This window comes from Pistacia vera, unplaced genomic scaffold (assembly GCF_008641045.1).
Source record: "Pistacia vera cultivar Batoury unplaced genomic scaffold, PisVer_v2 Contig144, whole genome shotgun sequence".
Classification (NCBI taxonomy): Eukaryota; Viridiplantae; Streptophyta; class Magnoliopsida; order Sapindales; family Anacardiaceae; genus Pistacia; species Pistacia vera.
This window is the reverse complement of record NW_022195510.1, coordinates 209,548-229,087: the sequence shown is the minus strand read 5'-3', so window position 1 is coordinate 229,087 and position 19,540 is coordinate 209,548. Positions and strand designations below refer to the sequence as shown.

General features: G+C 37.5%; 2 protein-coding genes across 2 annotated transcripts; both read left to right on the top strand.

Moving 5' to 3' along the window:
• Nucleotides 1–5,560: 5,560 nt before the first annotated feature.
• LOC116123664 (GDSL esterase/lipase 1-like) lies at nucleotides 5,561–10,976 on the top strand. The gene is made up of 7 exons (XM_031409417.1): nucleotides 5,561–5,617; nucleotides 5,747–5,903; nucleotides 9,588–9,794; nucleotides 9,869–9,984; nucleotides 10,080–10,280; nucleotides 10,381–10,636; nucleotides 10,738–10,976. The coding sequence occupies exons 1-7, from the start codon at nucleotides 5,561–5,563 to the stop codon at nucleotides 10,974–10,976; spliced, it is 1,233 nt and encodes a 410-aa protein (XP_031265277.1).
• A 5,204-nt stretch (nucleotides 10,977–16,180) lies between these two features.
• LOC116123646 (endoglucanase 25-like) lies at nucleotides 16,181–19,540 on the top strand. The gene is made up of 6 exons (XM_031409397.1): nucleotides 16,181–16,581; nucleotides 16,873–17,189; nucleotides 17,332–17,790; nucleotides 18,247–18,382; nucleotides 18,479–18,651; nucleotides 18,766–19,540. Exons 1-6 carry the CDS (start codon nucleotides 16,203–16,205, stop codon nucleotides 19,165–19,167), a joined length of 1,866 nt encoding a protein of 621 aa, XP_031265257.1. The 5' UTR covers nucleotides 16,181–16,202; the 3' UTR covers nucleotides 19,168–19,540.

Genomic DNA, 19,540 nt, shown 5'->3' with positions numbered 1-19,540 from the left:
CCTTTTTTGTATGATATTCGGTTGAATAAATGGATTCAGCCGCAAAATTAACCTTCTAATTTGTCATGTCGCTGCAAAGTCCTGACTATACATGGACTGACAGGGCCTCTTCATTTTAAACTCTAGAACTGTAGTTACTTTCTAAATTGTTAAATTATCAATAATTTGAAGAAAAGGAAGTAATCTTCAATGAAAGAAATATACCACGTCATCTTGCTTAAGTAATATGCATATCGGGAGCCATAACAAATACCATCAATGAAAGAGGACTTTCTTCTCAATTGCTTAGAAAATTGTCAGCATAGACCTCTAATTATATCATTATATAAGACTTTATCTTGTAATTTTCTTTTAAAAACTAAAGTAAAGTTTATCAGAATTGCAAGTCCTTCCAAAACAAAATTGATTTTACATTCTAGTACAAAGCTGAGTATTGCTGCATGTGCATTATGGACAAAAGATAATCAAACAATAAATACGGGTGCGGATTCTATTTCCATAGATGGACTATTGTCAGACCGATCGTCACGGTCTAAAAATTAAACCTAAGTACCGTAGTAGCGGTAAGCAGGATCGAATCCACAGGGAGCAAGACTAATAACCTAATGTATTTTAAGTAGTGAAATGAAATTGGCAATGGATTAATGAAACTAAATAGACTAAATGCAAATAATGAAATAGTGAAATTAAAACAAATAAAGACTTTATAATAAAATGTTGCCGTTACGGTTTTGGTTCGACACGAGACCGACTCACACAATTCTCCTCCACCCTCTACGATCCCCTAAACCTACAAGGCAAGGTAAATCAATGAAATGGTTTCCCGACACTCTAGGTATAATCTATCCTGTCTCACCCGATCACTCAAGTTCGATTGGTTAAAGACTATCATTGAACGTCGATAAACGCTACAAGGCAATACCACTAGTTGGTACGCGATTAACAAATACAATCTGTCAACACGTAATATCCAATCAACCAACTTCACAATAAACGCAACAATAGTAGAAATTAAATTAAATCCAAACACAACTCAATTACAATCGATGCGAAGTAATGTAAGCAATATTCATCATTTAATTATTCCAAACCAACGTTTATCATTCAGCAAGTTCTATGAAAACATTAAATCACAATGGACAACAATATTCATCACAAGTTATGCCCAAATCATATTAAAGTATCGAAATCAATCATGAAACGAAAACAAATATAATCCGAAGCACAATACTACCAAATGTCCTATAATCGGGCTCATCCAACTAGTCGAGAGCTGATGAGGAGAGTCATGGAGTCAATCCCGATCTCGCCTATGCCGTAACAGACAACCGGGAGCTTAGCCGCTCATGGTGGTGATGATAGAGGCTGAAACGGTGGAAACGGAGCTGACCATGGTGGAGAGGAGGTAACCGATAGCGATATGATGCGAAGAAGGGGCGAAAACGACCAACGGACAGCCCGGAATATGAACAGCCGCACTTCGCCAGAAAACGTTAATTTTTCGGCGGGTCTTCCAGAAAACGGTGGCGGAAATGGGATCCGAAGGTACCGATGGAAAGCTCTGGTGATGGGGAGTTCAGATCAGGTCCTGGGGAGGTGAGAAGTCGCCGGAAATGAGCAGGATCTGGCCTGGAAGATGAAGAGGCGCGGCGGCAAAATGGCAGATTCTGACAGTTTTCGTGGCGGCTGAAGCTAGGGAAGTGTAGATCCGGCCATGGGGAAGGGAGATCCACCCTTGGGGAGCTGAGACGTCACCGGAAAACAGCCAAAACTGGCCTGGAAGACGAAGAGTCGCGGTGGTGGAAGATGAAACGCCGCGGCTGCTTCCGTGATTCGCGGTGGTGGTCCGGGACGATGGGATGACGACGATCTGTGCACGAGGAAGCAGTGTTAGAGTCATGAAAGTGACTCTATTTTGGTGGTAAAAATACCCCATGTGTAATTAAATTGAAGTATATTGAGATAATTAAAGAATTTATGAATTTATTCACGAAAATCGCTTCCTAATATTTTTCTTATGAATTTAACGTGTTTGGAATGATTTTGGAAAGTATATGAGTTGATATTAGGTTGTGGTTTATGGATTAAGGATATGAGTTGATATTAAGTTGTGGTTTATGGATTAAGGGTGATTTTGTCTCATTTATGCTGTTTAGGGGGTAAAATGTCATGTTTTAAGGGGTTGATTTTGTCACTTTTCAATTATATAGGGACCAAACTGATATTTTACAATTTATTCTATAAAAGAAAAATGCAGTTCGCGTTTTCCAGGGGCGTTGTTCATCATCTTTTCCGGCGACCCTTCGTCTTCCATTTTCGGCGACCTCCGGCGACTCGTTGGCTTCCTCGTGCACAGATCGTCGTCATCCCATCGTCTCGGACCACCACCGTGAATCAAGGAAGCAGCCGCGGCGTTTCATCTTCCACCACCACGACTCTTCATCTTCCAGGATAGTTTTGGCTATTTTCCGGCCACGTCTCAGCTCCCCAGGGGTCGATCTCCCTTCTCCACTGCCGGATCTACACTTCCCTAGCTTCAGCCGCTGCGAAAACCGCCGGAATCCGCAATTTTGCCGTCGCGCCTCTTCATCTTCCAGGCCATATCCTGCTCATTTCCAGCGACTTCTCACCTCCCCAGGACCTGATCTGAACTCCCCATCACCAGAGCTTTCCATCGGTACCTTCGGATCCCATTTTCGCCACCGTTTTCCGGAAGACCCGCTGGAAAATTAACGTTTTCCGGCGAAGTGCGGCTGTTCGTATTCCGGGCTGTCCATTGGTCGTTTTCGCCCCTTCTTCGCATCATATCGCTGTCGGTTACCTCCTCTCCGCCATGGTCAGCTCCGTTTCCACCGTTTCAGCCTCCGTCATCACCACCATGAGCGGCTAAGCTCCCGGTTGTCTGTTACGGCATAGGTGAGATCGGGATTGACTCCACGACTCTCCTCATCAGCTCTCAACTAGTTGGATGAGCCCGATTATAGGACATTTGGTATTATTGTGCTTCGGATTATATTTGTTTTCGTTTCATGATTGATTTCGATACTTTAATATGATTTGAGCATAACTTGTGATGAATATTGTTGTCCATTATGATTTAATGTTTTCATAGAACTTGCTGAATGATAAACGTTGGTTTGAAATAATTAAATGATGAATATTGCTTTTCATTACTTCGCATCGATTGTAATTGAGTTGTGTTCGGATTTAATTTAATTTCTACTATTGTTGCGTTTATTGTGAAGTTGGTTGATTGGATATTACGTGTTGACAAATTGTATTTGTTAATCGCGTACCAACTAGTGGTATTGCCTTGTAGCGTTTATCGACGTTCAATGATAGTCTTTAACCAATCGAACTTGAGTGATCGGGTGAGACAGGATAGATTATACCTAGAGTGTCGGGAAACCATTTCATTGATTTACCTTGCCTTGTAGGTTTAGGGGATCGTAGAGGGTGGAGGAGAATTGTGTGAGTCGGTCTCGTGTCGAACCAAAACCGTAANTTGCAATTGATTTGAATCAATGAAAGAAAAAGTTATTCAAAAGAGAAATGGGCAACCCATTTCAAGAAAAAAAAAAACCATATGTTTATGTAGTTGACAATCACAAAAGACATTTTGTTAGGATCCCAAATCGGGATCTCACACCCACTAAGTGTGGTACTTAAGCCTAAGGACTCCCCCACTTATCAGCTCGATCTTTTGGGTTGAGCTCTCATTTGGGCTTGAGTTCTAATATTGGTGCTCTCTTTGGGTTGCAAAAATGGCTATCTATAAGTTAGATTAAGGTTCAGTGTGCTCTCCTTGATAGGGGGTGTTGCATCGAATAATTGATAGGTGAGTGAAGGTAGATTAAGGTGCAGTGTGCTCTCCTTGATAGGGGGTGCTACATCGAATAACTGCTAAATGAATGAAGCCCCCCAAAGGGGGAAATGGCTACCATTGGGTGAGTGTCGATAAAGCAAAAAGTTATCATAGCTGTTACCTCTTGGGGGGGGGGGGGGGGGGTGCCATCGAGTGAGTATCGATAGAGTGAAAAGCTGAAAAGCTGTCATGGACGTTTGCTTTTGAGAAGAGGTGGGGGGTGCAATTAGGATCCTACATCGGGATCTCACACCTATCAAGTGTGGTACTTAAGCTAGGGGCTCTCCCACCTATCAGACCGATCTTTTGGCTTGAGCTCTCCTTGGGCTTAAGTTCTAATTAGGGTTGTAAACTAGTCGAGTCGAGTCAAGTTTTGGCTTAAATGAGCTTGACTTGTTTTGGACTTTGGTGAGTTCGAGTCAGTCTCGAGCCTGACGAGCCAGGGAAATTGAGCTCGAGACTCGATTCGTTTTTTACATGAGTTGGCTCAAACTTGAGCACTATTAAAACGTTCAAAAGGATTTACCTTAGTAATTACAGTACTTGGCATATTACTACTAGCACTTGCAGTGTTCTTCTGGAAGTTTTCGCCATTAAACTTCTTAAAACGATATCCCAAAACCACACACCGAAAAACTTGTTAAAAGAGTTGGAAAAAATAGAAGGGAAAGAGAGTGACTAGGTCATCCAATGAGAGGGGTATAACAAATGGAGGTTAAAATATTGAGAGAGGCGGCCGGCGAGAGAGAGAGCGAGATGGATTGTAAATTTCTAATAGCCATCTAGAAGCGGTTTTGTGTGGAGATTGGTTTCAATAGTCATCGGCGAAGGAGATAGCGAGAAGAGGCGGTGGTTGACGGATAATCAGTCGGTTGAAGCGGTAGTTGATGGAAATCAAGGCTGTCTAATTTAGGGGTTAGCGTTTTTTCTTTGAAATGTGTTTTGCCTGCGAATTTTGAACATCTGTTTTGAAATTTCGATTAATTGGGAATTGTAGGTCATTTGTCTTTTCTACAAAGTTTTGCATGTCAATTTACAAAACACCCCCACTACTTGTAAATATCGCCCTAAAACTCAATCAAGCCAGTGAAAGCTCGCAAGCCTTGTCGAGCCGAGCCGGATGACACTTGAACTCGACTTGTTGCTCACAACAAGCCGATCATAAGTTGGCTCGGCTCGGTTGACACCCCTAGTTGTAACACATTTAGGCCTAGTTTTTCATTTGGTTAGCATGCATATAAACATTTTTTTTTTCTAATTAGAAAGACTTGTTTCTCTTTTTTTAGTTATTGTTAGAAACATGTACCATCAATTTGATATTCCCAAAATTAATAATAAGTAATTAACGTGAATTGGTATTGAAAAAGTTTACAGACTTTGCCTTGTAACTTCAACAACCATTCAAAAGGGGTTGACGAAAAATTAGTTCGCTTGATTTCTACGATGCATATCATCGTGTGATCATGGTCTTGATGGTTAAGTCTCCTTATTAAATGATAAAGTGGGCTTGGATAGAACTCACTCCCAAAAGCTAGCTCAAGGGAGGAGGGAGCCCAATCACTTATATACACCATAACAGTCTGCTATTAGGGCGATGTGGGACAAATTAAACTTCTAACATTAAAGATGTAAACGTGATGACCGAAGACCTAATTTTCAAGGTTTATTGTGTGGTCATTGCTTTTACTTATTGACATGTATAAACCGAGAATAGGAATATTAGTTTTCCCAACTGTTCTTCATAGGCTTATGGTAATGGTTTAGTCATTAAATTTTGTTATAATTAACATTAGTTAATTAGTTATTAAAAGTTATGTTATTCCGAAAAGAATTATCTTTTTGTGCTTTTGAATTGTTCGACATTGGAATTCTGTAAAGCAGGTTTTTCGGCCTGTTTCTAAAATTCATGATCCTGTTAAGGATGGTTCTAAGGATCCTCTAATAGCTCCTGTTCTTGACTCTACAGTTCATACGACAGCTCAGACTGTATCTGATCCAGTTATTGTTTCAGATCCTGTTAAAAATCAAATTCCATTTTGTTGATAATTGAGGGTTAACAGAAAAATGTTATACATCACCATGTGAATTAATATTCTTACAACAAAACTCAACAATATTTTAGTTATTAGTTTAATATGATACTAATTAAAATCATCTCTCAAGACAAAATACTGTTTAAAATAGAATTTTCCTACAACAAAACTCAACAATATTTAGTTAATTAGTTCAATATGAAAATATATATTTATGGATGTAACACATTGTCTCATCACTACATTGAAGAAGGATTTAGATTCNAAAAAAAAAAAACTATATGTTTATGTAGTTGACAATCACAAAAGACATTTTGTTAGGATCCCACATCGGGATCTCACACCCACCAAGTGTGGTACTTAAGCCTAAGGGCTCCCCCACTTATCAGGCCGGTCTTTTGGGTTGAACTCTCCTTTGGACTTGAGTTCTAATATTGGTGCTCTCGTTGGGTTGCGGAAATGACTATTCCTTGGTAAGGGGTGCTACATCGAATAACTGATAAGTGAGTGAAGCCCCCCAAAAGAGGAAATGGCTACCATCAAGTGAGTGTTGATAGAGCGAAAAGCCATCATAGCCGTTGGCTCTTAAGGGGGGGCTGCCATCAGGTAAGTGTCAATAGAGTGAAAAGCTACCATGGACGTTTGCTCTTGAGAGGGGGGGGGGGGGGGTGTTGGTTTCCAATTAGGATCCTACATCGAGATCTCACACCCACCAAGTGTGGTACTTAAGCCTAGAGGCTCTCCCATCTATCAGACTGGTCTTTTGGCTTGGGCTTTTCCTTGGATTTAGGTAGGGCTGTAAACTAGTTGAGTCGAGTCGAGTTTTGGCTTAAACGAGCCTGACTCGTTTTGGACTTTGGCAAGGTCAAGTCAATTCTCGAGCCTGACAAGCCAGGGAAATTGAACTCGAGACTCAATTCGTTTTTTATACGAGCTGGCTCAAACTCGAGCATGATTAAAACCTTCAAAAGGATTTACCTTAGTAACTACAATACTAGACATATTATTACTAGCACTTGTAGTGTTCTTCTGGAAGTGTTCGCCATTAAACTTCTTAAACGATATCCCAAAAATACATGCCGAAAAACATGTTAAAGAGTTGGAAAAAGAGAAGGAAAGACAGTGACTAGGTCATCTAATGAGAGGAGTATAAAAAATGGAGGTTAAATATTGAGAGAGGCGGTCGGCGAGAGAGAGAGCGAGATGGATTGTAAATTTGTAATAGCCGTCTGGAAGCGGTTTTGTGTGGAGACTGGTTTCAATAGTCGTCGACGAAGGAGATAGCGTGAAGAGGTGGTGGTCGACGGATAATCAACCGGTTGAAGCAGTGGTCGATGGAAATCAATGCTGTCTAATTCAGGGTTAGGGTTTTTTCTTTGAAATGTGTTTTGCCTTTTGCGAATTTTGAACATCTATTTTGAAATTTCGATTAATTGGGCATTGTGGGTCATTTGTCTTTTTTACAAAGTTTTACATGTCAATTTACATGACACCCCCAATACTTGTAAATATCGCCCTAAAACTCAATCAAGCCAGTGAAAGCTCGCAAGCCTTGTTGAGTCGAGCCGGATGACACTTGAACTAGACTCATTGCTCATAACAAGCCGCTCACAAGCTAGCTCGGCTTGGCTGACACCCCTAGTTGTAACACATTTAGGCCTAGTTTTTCATTTGGTTAGCATGCATATAAACATTTGTTTTTTTTTCTTATTAAAAAGACTTGTTTCTCTTTTTTTAGTGAGTAAACGACATGTTCCCACCCAAGGTTTATTGAAATCCTAGAGTGGTACCCCTGGTTTCATAAATTCCAGATTCTCACCCTTAAATTGATACCGTTTCCTTTATTTTATCCATTAAAGGCTAAAATTGTATTTTTCTCTCTTCCCTTCCCATTTCTTCTTCATCTCTGCCTCCACCTCCCATCTTCTTCTTTTTCCTTCATTTCAAAACGATTGCCATTTCAGGCCCACCCGTCTGATTCTGGCGGAATCACCATCACCACCACCATCTAGCCATCACCATTCACCACCACCTTTCAACACCATTATGACCGAAACCCCCCGAAGTCCCCACCACCACCCACCACCTCTCCACTCATCCACCACCATCACAATCCCTCTAAACCCCAAAGCCCCATCGCCAAACAAGCACCGCCAAATCACTCACACATTCAGCGACAAAAGCAACCCAAAAACCATCACTAGATCTGTAGATCACTCATAAATCCAGCCACAAACCTATCCAAAAACCACCACCAAATCACTCACAAATTCAGCCACAAACCCACACAAAAACCACCACCAAACAAATCACAAATTCAGTTGCAAACCCACCCAAAAACCACCACCAAATCACTCACAAATTCAGCCACAAACCCACCCCAAATCCACCACCAAATCGCTCACAAATTCAGCCTCAAAACCACCCAAACCAACATCAAATCACTCACAAATTTCAGTCACAAACCCACCCAAAACCACCACAAACTCAGCCACAACCCACCTAAAAACCTAGATTGGAAACGCAGAGTTCACTTGGGAGAGAAATGAAACTGAGGTTTGTTTGAGAGAAGAAGAGCTTATTCCGACAGGGAAAGGGAAAACAAGAGATGAGGAGCAAGAAAGAGAAAAGAAGGAGGAGAGGAGAGAAGAAGAAGAAGAGGAAGAAAAAAAAGAATGGGTAAAGAAAAAGAAGGCGGCCGTGTGGTGGTTAGGGATGGGTGGTTTGGAATGGGCTGTGGAAAAGAGAAGGGGAGATGAAGAAGGAGAAGGTCCAAGGGTAATTTGGTAAAAGAACCATTGCCCCTATGTTGTCACTAACGACATCCATTTAATGGTGGATCTGGAATTTATAAAATCATGGATACCAACCTAGGATTTCACTAACCTTGGGTGGAACATGTCATTTACTCTTTTTTAGTTATTGTTAGAAACATGTACCATCAATTGATATTCCCAAATTATATAGTAATTAACGTGAATTGGTATTGAAAAAGTTTACAGACTTAGCCTTGTAACTTCAACAACCATTCAAAAAGGGTTGACCAGAAATTAGTTCACTTGATTTCTACGATGCATATCATCGTGTGATCATGGTCTTGATGGTTATCTCCTTATTAAAGATGTAAACGTGATGACCGAAGACCTATTTTCAAGGTTTATTGTGTGGTCATTGCTTTTACTTATTGAGAGGTATAAACCGAAAATAGGATATTAGTTTTCCCAACTATTTTCATAGGCTATAATGGTAATGGTTTAGTCATTAAATTTTGTTATAATTAACTTTAGTTTAATCAGTTATTAAAAGTTATGTTATTCCGAAAAGAATTATCTTTTTGTGCTTTTGAATTGTTCGACATTGGAATTTAAATCAAAGTCCATTTTGTTGATCATTGAGGTATAACAGAAAAATGTTATACATCACCATGTGATTAATATTCTTACACAAACTCAACAATATTTTAGTTATTAGTTCAATATGAATACTAATTAAAATCATCTCTCAAGACAAAATACTGTTTAAAATAGAATTTTCCTACAACAAAACTCAACAATATTTAGTTAATTAGTTCAATATGAAAATATATATTTATGGATGTAACACATCGTCTGATCACTACAATATTGAAGAAGGATTTAGATTCTCATTCATGGCAAGCCTAAGTTATTTCCTTTTTGTCATAATTTTAGGTTCAATAAGTCTCAACCCAAGAGTTTGCGATGGGCAAGAGCATAAGCTTTTGTTCGTGTTTGGAGATTCACTGTTTGATGCAGGAAATAATAAGTACCTTAATAGTAGCATGAGAGTTGCACAAGCATACTATCCGTATGGAATAACTTTCCACAATCAATCTACTGGAAGAGTATCAGATGGCCTCATAGTCCCAGACTTTATCGGTAAAAAATCCTAAAATTAAGAATTTAAGTACTAATTTATTAATCCGAGTTAATTAATATAATTGTGGTTTCAGCCAAGTATGGGAATTTGAATATGGTTCCACCATACCTACAACCAGGAGCAAACTTCAGCGATGGAGTCAACTTTGCTTCAGCTGGATCAGGTGTTTTTGACACTATGCCTGGCCTGGTATGTGTGTCTTTCCTTTTTTCTCTTTTCTTGAATTGTAATTAATGAAGTTAGTCTTGGACATGATCATTAAACAATTAAGTAATCAATTACAGATAAGCCTTCCAGGACAACTAACCAATTTCAAGAAGGTGGCAAGTTCATTAGACAAAGAGGTCCTGAAGAGATCTGTTTTCTTAATTAGCATGGGAGGGAACGATTACTTTAGCTTCAACAACAAAAACCCTAATGCGACTCTAGCTCAACGACAGCAGTTCCAAAGGATGGTGGTTGGCAATTTAACTAATGCACTCAAGGTATAATAAGATCAGTAGTAATCTCTCAATCAATCTATTATTACATTGCAATTTAACAAAAGTTTTCTTAATATTGATATGGGGTTTCAATTCTTTGCAGGAAATATATGAGCTAGGTGGAAGGAAATTTGCGTTCCAGAATGTTGGACCATTGGGTTGTATGCCATTGATGAAACAATTTTATCCTCAACTCAACGGAAGTTGTAGTACAAACCTTTTGGTACATGCAACAATGCACAATAGAGCTCTCTCAAACGCTCTTAAGAAGTTAGAATCGCGTTTAACTGGCTTCAAATACTCCATATTTGATTATTATACCGCACTTCTTGATAGAATTAACCATGCTTCAAAATATGGTATGTTTCTATATAGCTATCATATATTAACTTTGAATGGCTTTTAATTAATGCAAGTGATTAATTTATACTTAAACTCCATATTTAATTGTGTCTTGAAGGTTTTAAAGAAGGGATAATAGCATGTTGTGGCACTGGGCAATTTAATGGACAAAATTGTGGAGGGGGATTTACCGGAAAAGATGCTTACAATCTCTGCTCAAATCCTAGTGAGTATGTGTTCTTTGATGGAGGCCACACCACAGAAAAGGCGAACAGCCAATTGGCAGAGCTTATTTGGAGCGGAGTACCAAATGTCACAGGGCCTTACAATGTGCAGCAATTGTTTGAACTTTCATGATTCATTTCTGCATAAGATTATTTATTATGATCTGTTTAGTCGATTTATTAAATAAATTGTGTATGAAATGAATCATTGAAATTCAGTTATTCAAATCTATTCAATAAATAAATTGATTCGATACTATACAATAAAATTTAGATTAAAAAACAAACGCCACCATATAAGACTAGCTTTCATCGTATGTTCTTCGAGCTGACATGACTTCTTCCACGGGTTTTTACTGCTTTATATATTTCATTGTTCTTGGATTTCATGATATATTTGAGTTGTTTAATCTTAATTACTTTTATATCGTTATAGCAATATTCATGGAAAAATTTTAACTTACTAGTGTAATTTAGGTAGCATTTTTAGTTGGTTTGATGAATGCTAGAATTTATATCGAAAACTGTGAAAATTAAAAACGAAGTCTTGGCCACTATTTCTTGTAAAACTCTTCATACGCAGGCATTCAATGCCATTATGTAAACTCACTGAAAAAGTACTTGAGAATAACAATTTATTGATCCTTGAATACAGATCAAATACATTCGCTGATCTTATAAGTAATTTATTAATTATCCTGAACCAAAGACGCTTCAAAATTTATTTGAGCATTCGTTTATGCAGCTCCCCACTTTATCTGCATCTGCAAAAACAACGTATATAGAAAGCGTTAGAAAGAGAGAAAAACAAGAGGGAATTACACACACATAGAGAGAACAAATATATATACCGTGGGCCAATTTGTTGAAGTGATGAAGTGAACAACCGAGTTTGCAGAAGTGAATGTGATCCTGCAGAGTGGCCGAGTGTTTACACCTCTCCTTACATACTTTCATACATGCTTCTTTATAGAAAGTGCATACATGCATGCATAACTTGTAGCAGTCGTATTGTGCCATGGCATCTCCCCCTCCCGCACACACTACTATCACCAGCACAACCAACATAACACTAACACTAACACTAACCCCTTTGCTCTCCATCTTGCTTCAATCTGCAACTGATTAGCCTTTCCAAGGGCTAATTAATTTATAGGTTAAGAAACTTCAACCATGGTTAAAACTCTCATCAATGTGCTGTTAGTCATATATAGTGAATATTAATTATTTTGCCATATATATGTGTGTATTTAATTAGATTATGAAAAGGTTCTAAATATATATTAAAATGGTAAGTAATTTATAATGGATAATTTACCATTTAAAGAATTCAAATTAATCTTTTTTTAAAGAGACAGAGGACATAATTAATGTTTTACATTTTTATTGTGTCCTTAATTAGTTAAGGCAAAATGAAGAAAACTCATATGCATTAATTTTTACAATATAATTAATTGCATTAGTATTGGTGCTGCTCTGTGATTGACTAGGCACAAACTTATTGGTTCAACAATTAAGTTAATAAGCTAATTAACTCATTCACGCAATTTCTTTTTTCATTAGTGAAAAATATGGCTGGACCGCTGGACTTGATAATATATGATCCAAAATCTGATAATCCTGGGCTTGGTTGTTTCATGTATGTATGTATGTATGTATCTCACTGTTTTTATATGAAATTATGTATATATCTATTGAAGTTGAATTTATCCCACATTGGGTTTGGACCGGCCTTGCATGTTGAGCGTGAGGGAGGGTATTGAACTTGAATTTATCTTACATCGCCAAGTTGGTAAATTGTTATGATGTATATATGTCATTAGACTCTCTCTTCCCTTGAGCTAGCTTTTGGACTTGAGTTTTACCTAAGCTCACTTTATCTATATCTGCATGAGATTCGTTAATTTGTTAAATGAGAAAAGGAAGCATAACATCTGACTGTGGGGGAGGTATTGAAGTTGAATTTGTCCCACATCGTCAAGTTGGTTGTATATATGTGGTCAGGGGCAAACCCAGGAATGAAACTTAGGGGGATCAAAGGGTAAAGTAACAATTAACATAAATATAAATATAAATAAACACAAATATTTGTATTAATAAAATTCTCATTAATTAATACATCTATAATTGCTCTCGACGAGATTTCATCTTTTAAAAATATTGTGTAATGACTCCATTATCAATACTATAAAATACATTCTTCTCTATATACACAACTAAACTATCATTCAACCATTAATCACTCATTCTATTTCGCAAACGATTCTTCACAACATTCATTGCTGAAAATGCTCTCTCCACACTAGCAGTGCAACCAGTAAAATCAATACTAATTTTATCAACATATAAACTAATAGAAACACTATATCCTTCTTAGTTTCAACCATCACTCTTGCAAGATCTTCAATCTCATTCAATACCATAAATTTGACATTAGAGTGTACATCCAAAATGTAAATTTTAAATTGAGAATCAAGTGCTATGAGTTCTAAGTTAGAAAAATCTTCTAGATAAAGTTAAGCAAGGCGCATCAATTTTTGCTTATCAAAAGCAACAAAATTTTCATTTGGACATAAGCATGCCAAACAAATAAGCAATTCAATGTTTACCTAATTGAAACGACTATTCAACTCTTGAAGCTGCATATCTAGGACACTAAAATACTTCAATATAGTAATGATGCACGTTTGTGATACCCTTAGTCTTACGTTGTGATCAACCTTAGTCTTACGTTGTGATCACCCTTGAATAAAAAATTTGTCATCCATATTTGGAATATCAATGTCATATTTGGCACAAAAAGAACAAACTTTGCTAAGTAAATTTTTCCATCCACTATCCCTCATCAATTGTAAAGCTTGTTTACACGTTTCAACCAAATTCATAGCATTTACAATATCTTGATCTTTTTTTTGTAGTACTTGAGAAAGTTCATTTGTAAAGCTAAGTAAATATTTCATTATAAATAGACTAAATACAAAATTAAATGATTGCATAAATTTTAATATATTATTAGAAAAAAATTGGGATTAGAGAGATGGAGTGGGGCACATTGGACAAGAGAAAAAGTTGGGATTGGGGGAAAAAAAGGAGAAAGATATTATTAGAGGAAGTCAAAATTTGTAATTAATTTAATTTACTGTAATTTGTAATTTAGTTTTTCTATGGGGCAAAATTGAAAAAAAAATTTGAAAAATAAAACCCAAGTGGGGTCACTTGACCCCATGTGGATCCGTCCTTGTATGTGGTTGTACTCATTCCCCCCTTTAACTTCAATATCCACATAAGATTTGATGATTTCTTAAAAGAGAAAAGGAAGCATAACATAATGAAGTGATTTCTAACAGATATATAAATTAAGGCATAATCCATAATATTATTAATAGAACCTTATGTATTTCATTGATGTCAATTCATCTCATTTAATTCTGTTTTATTTCTAGTACATTGTGTGTACAAACTTGAATGCAACAACTAGTTTTTCTTCTTGCATATCTCAGCGCAAAAGTCCACACAACCTTCTACTTGGTCAAAATCTGCACAATTTTAGATATTATAATTAGCAATGTTCTGAAAACTGGATCGGACCGGACCGATTCAACCGGTAACTGGTGGCATATTAGGTTCGATATCCTCTGAAAACCGCTATTTTCAATCAAACCGAATTGAGCTACGGTTGGACCGTCGGAATAGTATTGAATTGCAGTCCAATCGCAACTTAATCCCGCCAGATTCCGGCATCTTTAGAGGGAGAAAACACCACCATTAGACTTAACGGCATCTCCACGACAAAACTCAATCATTTTCAGTGGCTGTCGTCCAGCATTCGTCGCTCACCGTCCACCTGAAGTTCACTCGACCGTCAGACTTCTTTTGTTGATTCCGGCGAGTTCCGATGCCGATGGAATTCCCTAGCACCACCATTAGATTCGCCAGCACCTATACATCAAAAGCCCCATGATTCCAAACTTCGATTGGCCGTCGATCATTGCGGTCGTCACCATCACTAGTCTCTTCGCGCGATAGGGGTGTTTTGGATAGATTTCAAATCTTAAGGGAGTATTATAGGGGTGTTTTTGATGAATTTCAAATATTTAGGGACTAAAAATATTTCTACAGTATACGGTCCAACTGACCGATCCAACTGGTCAAACCGAAAACTGGACCCTTGAATGGGTCATAATCCGGTCCAGTTTTTGGAACATTGCTAACAACAATCTTCCCATTGGTTAATAAATTTGTTAGTAATACTACTCGTACAAAGAAATATTACAAAGATTTCTATATAAAGTGATATTGTAAAAAAATAAAAATAAATAAATAGTAGAGTAAATATGATGAGTTTGACTTTTTATATTCACTCTTTTATTCATTTTTTAGCACATCACTTTGTATGAAAATCTTTGTAAGTTTTTATTTGTTATATCAATTAGTGTATGTCTGAGCAATAATACTATACTTACAAAGAAATCTAACAAAGATATCAAGTGAGGTGGGAAAAAAAAATAATAGAAGAGTAGAACAAAAAATTAAACTCATTATATTCACTTTTTCATTTATTTTTTGTATAAAAATATTTATAAGATTCCTTTGTAAATGCTCTATTGTGATTTTGGGATGTGTAAGAGTAAGATTATTATTTATCATAAGATATATTCAAATTAGTTTTAGTTGAAGAGTCCAACTGAATTGATATTAAGTGGGAGGTTAGTGTCATTTTACCAAACATTGGGGGTTTCCAGTGTTGAACTAAAAAATACAGAGGAAAAAGTAAGGAGAACAGGCGGACCGTCCATGTCGATTAGTAGACCTGTTAGGGGATGTTTGTCTGAACTTATTTTAGCGTATAAGTATTTGAAATTTTAAGCAATTACGTGTTTGGTTAAAATACTTATAAGTGACTGATAAGTAGTTGACATATTTGATAAAATATGGTTTATAAGTATATTTTATTATAAAATGACTAAAAAAGGTACTATATTAAATAAGGGTATACTAAGGAATTTTAAAATTAAACAAGGATAATATAGTAATATATTTGGTCAAATTAGCTTATAAGCAGAGTGCTTATAAGCCAAGAAAAAAAAGTATCTCCTCCCCAACTTATTTTTTTTTGGCTTATAAACTCAATTTATAAGCTAAAAAATGTTATAAATAAATAGGTCAACTTAATTTTTGACCAACTTATAAGCTTAGAGAGACACCCACTTAGTGTCATGAATGCATTACAGTGTCATGAATGCATTACCAAATCCAATCGCTACTCTTCCTCTCTACTTAAACTTAACTCTTCAGTCTCTCTCTCTTCACATCCTCTTCATTGACAGGTACATCTGTCTCAGCTCAGAGTTCACGCAAAATGAGCATGTACGGCAGAGATCCATGGGGCGGTCCCCTGGAGATAAACACGGCGGACTCCGCCACCGACGACGACCGCAGCAGGAATCTGCAGGACTTCGATCGAGCGGCGTTGTCGAGACCGTTGGATGAGACGCAGCAGAGTTGGCTTTTGGGTCCCACTGAACAGAAGAAGAAGAAGTATGTAGATCTGGGATGTATCATTGTGAGCCGTAAGATCTTCGTTTGGACGGTCGGAACTCTCCTCGTATCCGCCTTATTGGCTGGTTTTATCACTCTTATTGTCAAGACTGTGCCACGTCATCATCATTCTCATGCCCCTCCTGATAATTACACCCTCGCTCTTCACAAGGCCCTCATGTTCTTCAATGCTCAGAAATGTATGTCTTTGATCTAGCTTCTCTTTTGCTTATAATTTCTGATCCGAAAATATTCTTCGAAAATTAAGAAATAATTCTAATATCTGAGCTCAAGATGACTTCTTTTTAACCAAACGGGCTTGATTAAAATGTACTATATCCCGGAGAAATGAAAAAGAACAATTTTTTTTTTTTCTGATTTCACGCTAGTGTCTAAGGTTGAATCTGGAAACTGTTTCTGAAAACTGAAAATTGTATTTACATTCTATATCAGAGTTTTTGCTAATGGGGCTTATTTGAATTGATTTACAGCTGGGAGGTTGCCCAAGCATAATAATGTGTCGTGGAGAGGTAATTCATGTTTGAATGATGGGAAATCGACTTCGTCGAGTTCAAGTATTACGAAAGATCTGGTGGGAGGCTATTACGATGCTGGGGATGCTATTAAATTTCATTTCCCAGCATCTTTTGCCATGACTATGCTGAGTTGGAGTGTGATTGAGTACAGTGCTAAATATGAAGCTGCTGGTGAACTCAACCATGTTAAAGACATTATCAAATGGGGTGCTGATTATTTTCTCAAGACCTTCAATCATACTGCGGATTCTATTTCTGTGATGATTTCACAGGTACACATTTTGATCTAAATGATTTATATGTTGATCGATTCAATTTGTTTGCATTTAGCTATTTAAGAAATAAAAAATGAGACTTTATTTCCTTAGTAGACAAGATCACATTTTTATTTTTCTGATTCGTGGTTTTTGAAAGGTTGGGAAGGGCGATACAAGTGGTGGGAGTACAAGTGAAAACGATCATTATTGTTGGATGCGTCCTGAGGACATTGATTATGATCGACCTGTATCACAATGTAGTAGTTGTTCGGATCTTGCAGCTGAAATGGCTGCTGCTTTGGCTTCTGCATCTATTGTTTTTAAGGACAACAAGGCCTATTCGCAGAAACTTGTCCATGGTGCCAAAACGCTCTTTAGGTTCTCCAGGGAGCAGCGAGGCAGATACAGTGCTGGTAATGAGGCTTCGATTTTCTATAATTCTACTAGTTACTGGGATGAGTTTATTTGGGGTGGAGCTTGGTTGTACTATGCGACTGGGAATTCTTCCTATCTTCAGCTCGCTACTACTACTGGTATTGCTAGACATGCTGGGGCTTTCTGGGGAATTCTAGATAATAGCGTACTTAGCTGGGATAACAAGCTTGCCGGTGCTGCGGTAAGTTTCATCTATCTTCGTGTTATCCTTTTAACTTGTGTAATTAGCTATGCAATCAGCTTTTTCACTCTCGTTTTGTGCACACTGTGATATTTATGCTGCCAAGCTTATAATTTGATCCAGTTTGGGGTTATCCATCCAGATTCAGATCACCATATTATAATTGAACTTGTTTTGAGCATCTTTTGGGGGTCAATGGATATCATTTATTCTTCAGTTACTTAATTTTGTTGTCCTTTCCTTTCATAGAATCAAAATTTAAGTTGATGAGCAAGTCTTTAGTATAAGTGAAGACTACATGCTACATTTTTGGATTTTGTTGATTTATCGCTTTGTGGAAATACAAACATGTTTTTACTAATGTATATTGACACCTTTTGATTGCTTATGTTAAAGCTATCTTTAGAACCCTTGGAGCTTGGCTGTTAGTTGCTGATATCCTATTTGTTTTTCCAGCTACTTTTAAGCCGATTGAGATTGTTCTTGAGCCCTGGGTATCCATATGAAGAAATGTTGAGGACATTCCACAATCAAACAAGCATAACCATGTGCTCATTCCTTCCGGTTTTCACAAGCTTTAATAGAACCAAAGGTGAAGTACATTTACTTTTTTGATTGACCATTTTTTTTTATGTTTACCCACGTGTTTTTCAGGATCTGACTTTTAACTTCTTGGGATCTTTCACAGGAGGCTTGATTCAATTAAACCATGGAAGGCCTCAGCCTCTCCAATACATTGCCAATGCAGCCTTCTTGGCAACCTTATTCAGTGATTATCTTGACGCTGCAGATACGCCTGGATGGTATTGTGGACCCAATTTCTTTTCAACTGATGTCTTGCGTGAATTTGCTAAGACCCAGGTCCGTTTTCCTTAATTTTAATGGTCAGGGAATTTGATTCTGCTCGCACATTTATAAATATTGTTGACAAATGGTAGCTAATAACCGTGTTTCTTTTGCTCCTGCTTTTTTCAGATTGATTACATCCTTGGAAAAAATCCTCGGAAAATGAGCTACATAGTGGGTTTTGGTAATCATTATCCAAAACATGTCCACCATAGAGGTGCTTCTATACCAAAGAATAAGATCAGATATAACTGTAAAGGAGGATGGAAATGGAGGGACAGTAAAAAGCCAAACCCAAATACACTTGTTGGAGCCATGGTTGCTGGTCCTGACAAGCACGACGGTTTCCATGATGTGAGAACTAATTACAATTATACAGAGCCAACTCTTGCAGGAAATGCAGGTTTGGTTGCTGCTCTTGTGGCATTGTCAGGCAAAAAGAGTACTGGCATTGATAAGAACACCATTTTCTCCGCTGTTCCTCCAATGTTCCCGACTCCACCACCACCTCCAGCACCTTGGAAACCATAAGAAACGGTCAAGACTATGTCTTTTTACATTAAGTATGTTGTGTGACTTACGGTCAGATGATTTTTGCTGCGGTAGTACTTGGAATATGAATCATTGAAGGTTAAGCTGATCAAAGATGGGGGATGATATGAGCATGGTGGAGAAAGCTATACACAGAAGTTTGAGAAGAGCTTGGGCCAAGTTGGGGACCCTAAATAGCACTAAGAATTTGTGTTATCAGGACATGTTACTTCGTTTGTAATTTGTGATATAGATAGTGTATATGTATGATAAAAATCTTGTATTCTTTGAAAACACGAGAAGTTGAACAGTTTGAAATTGTTTAACAATAAAGTCCTCTAAATGTCTAACAGTTCCCTTCTTGCTGGACGAA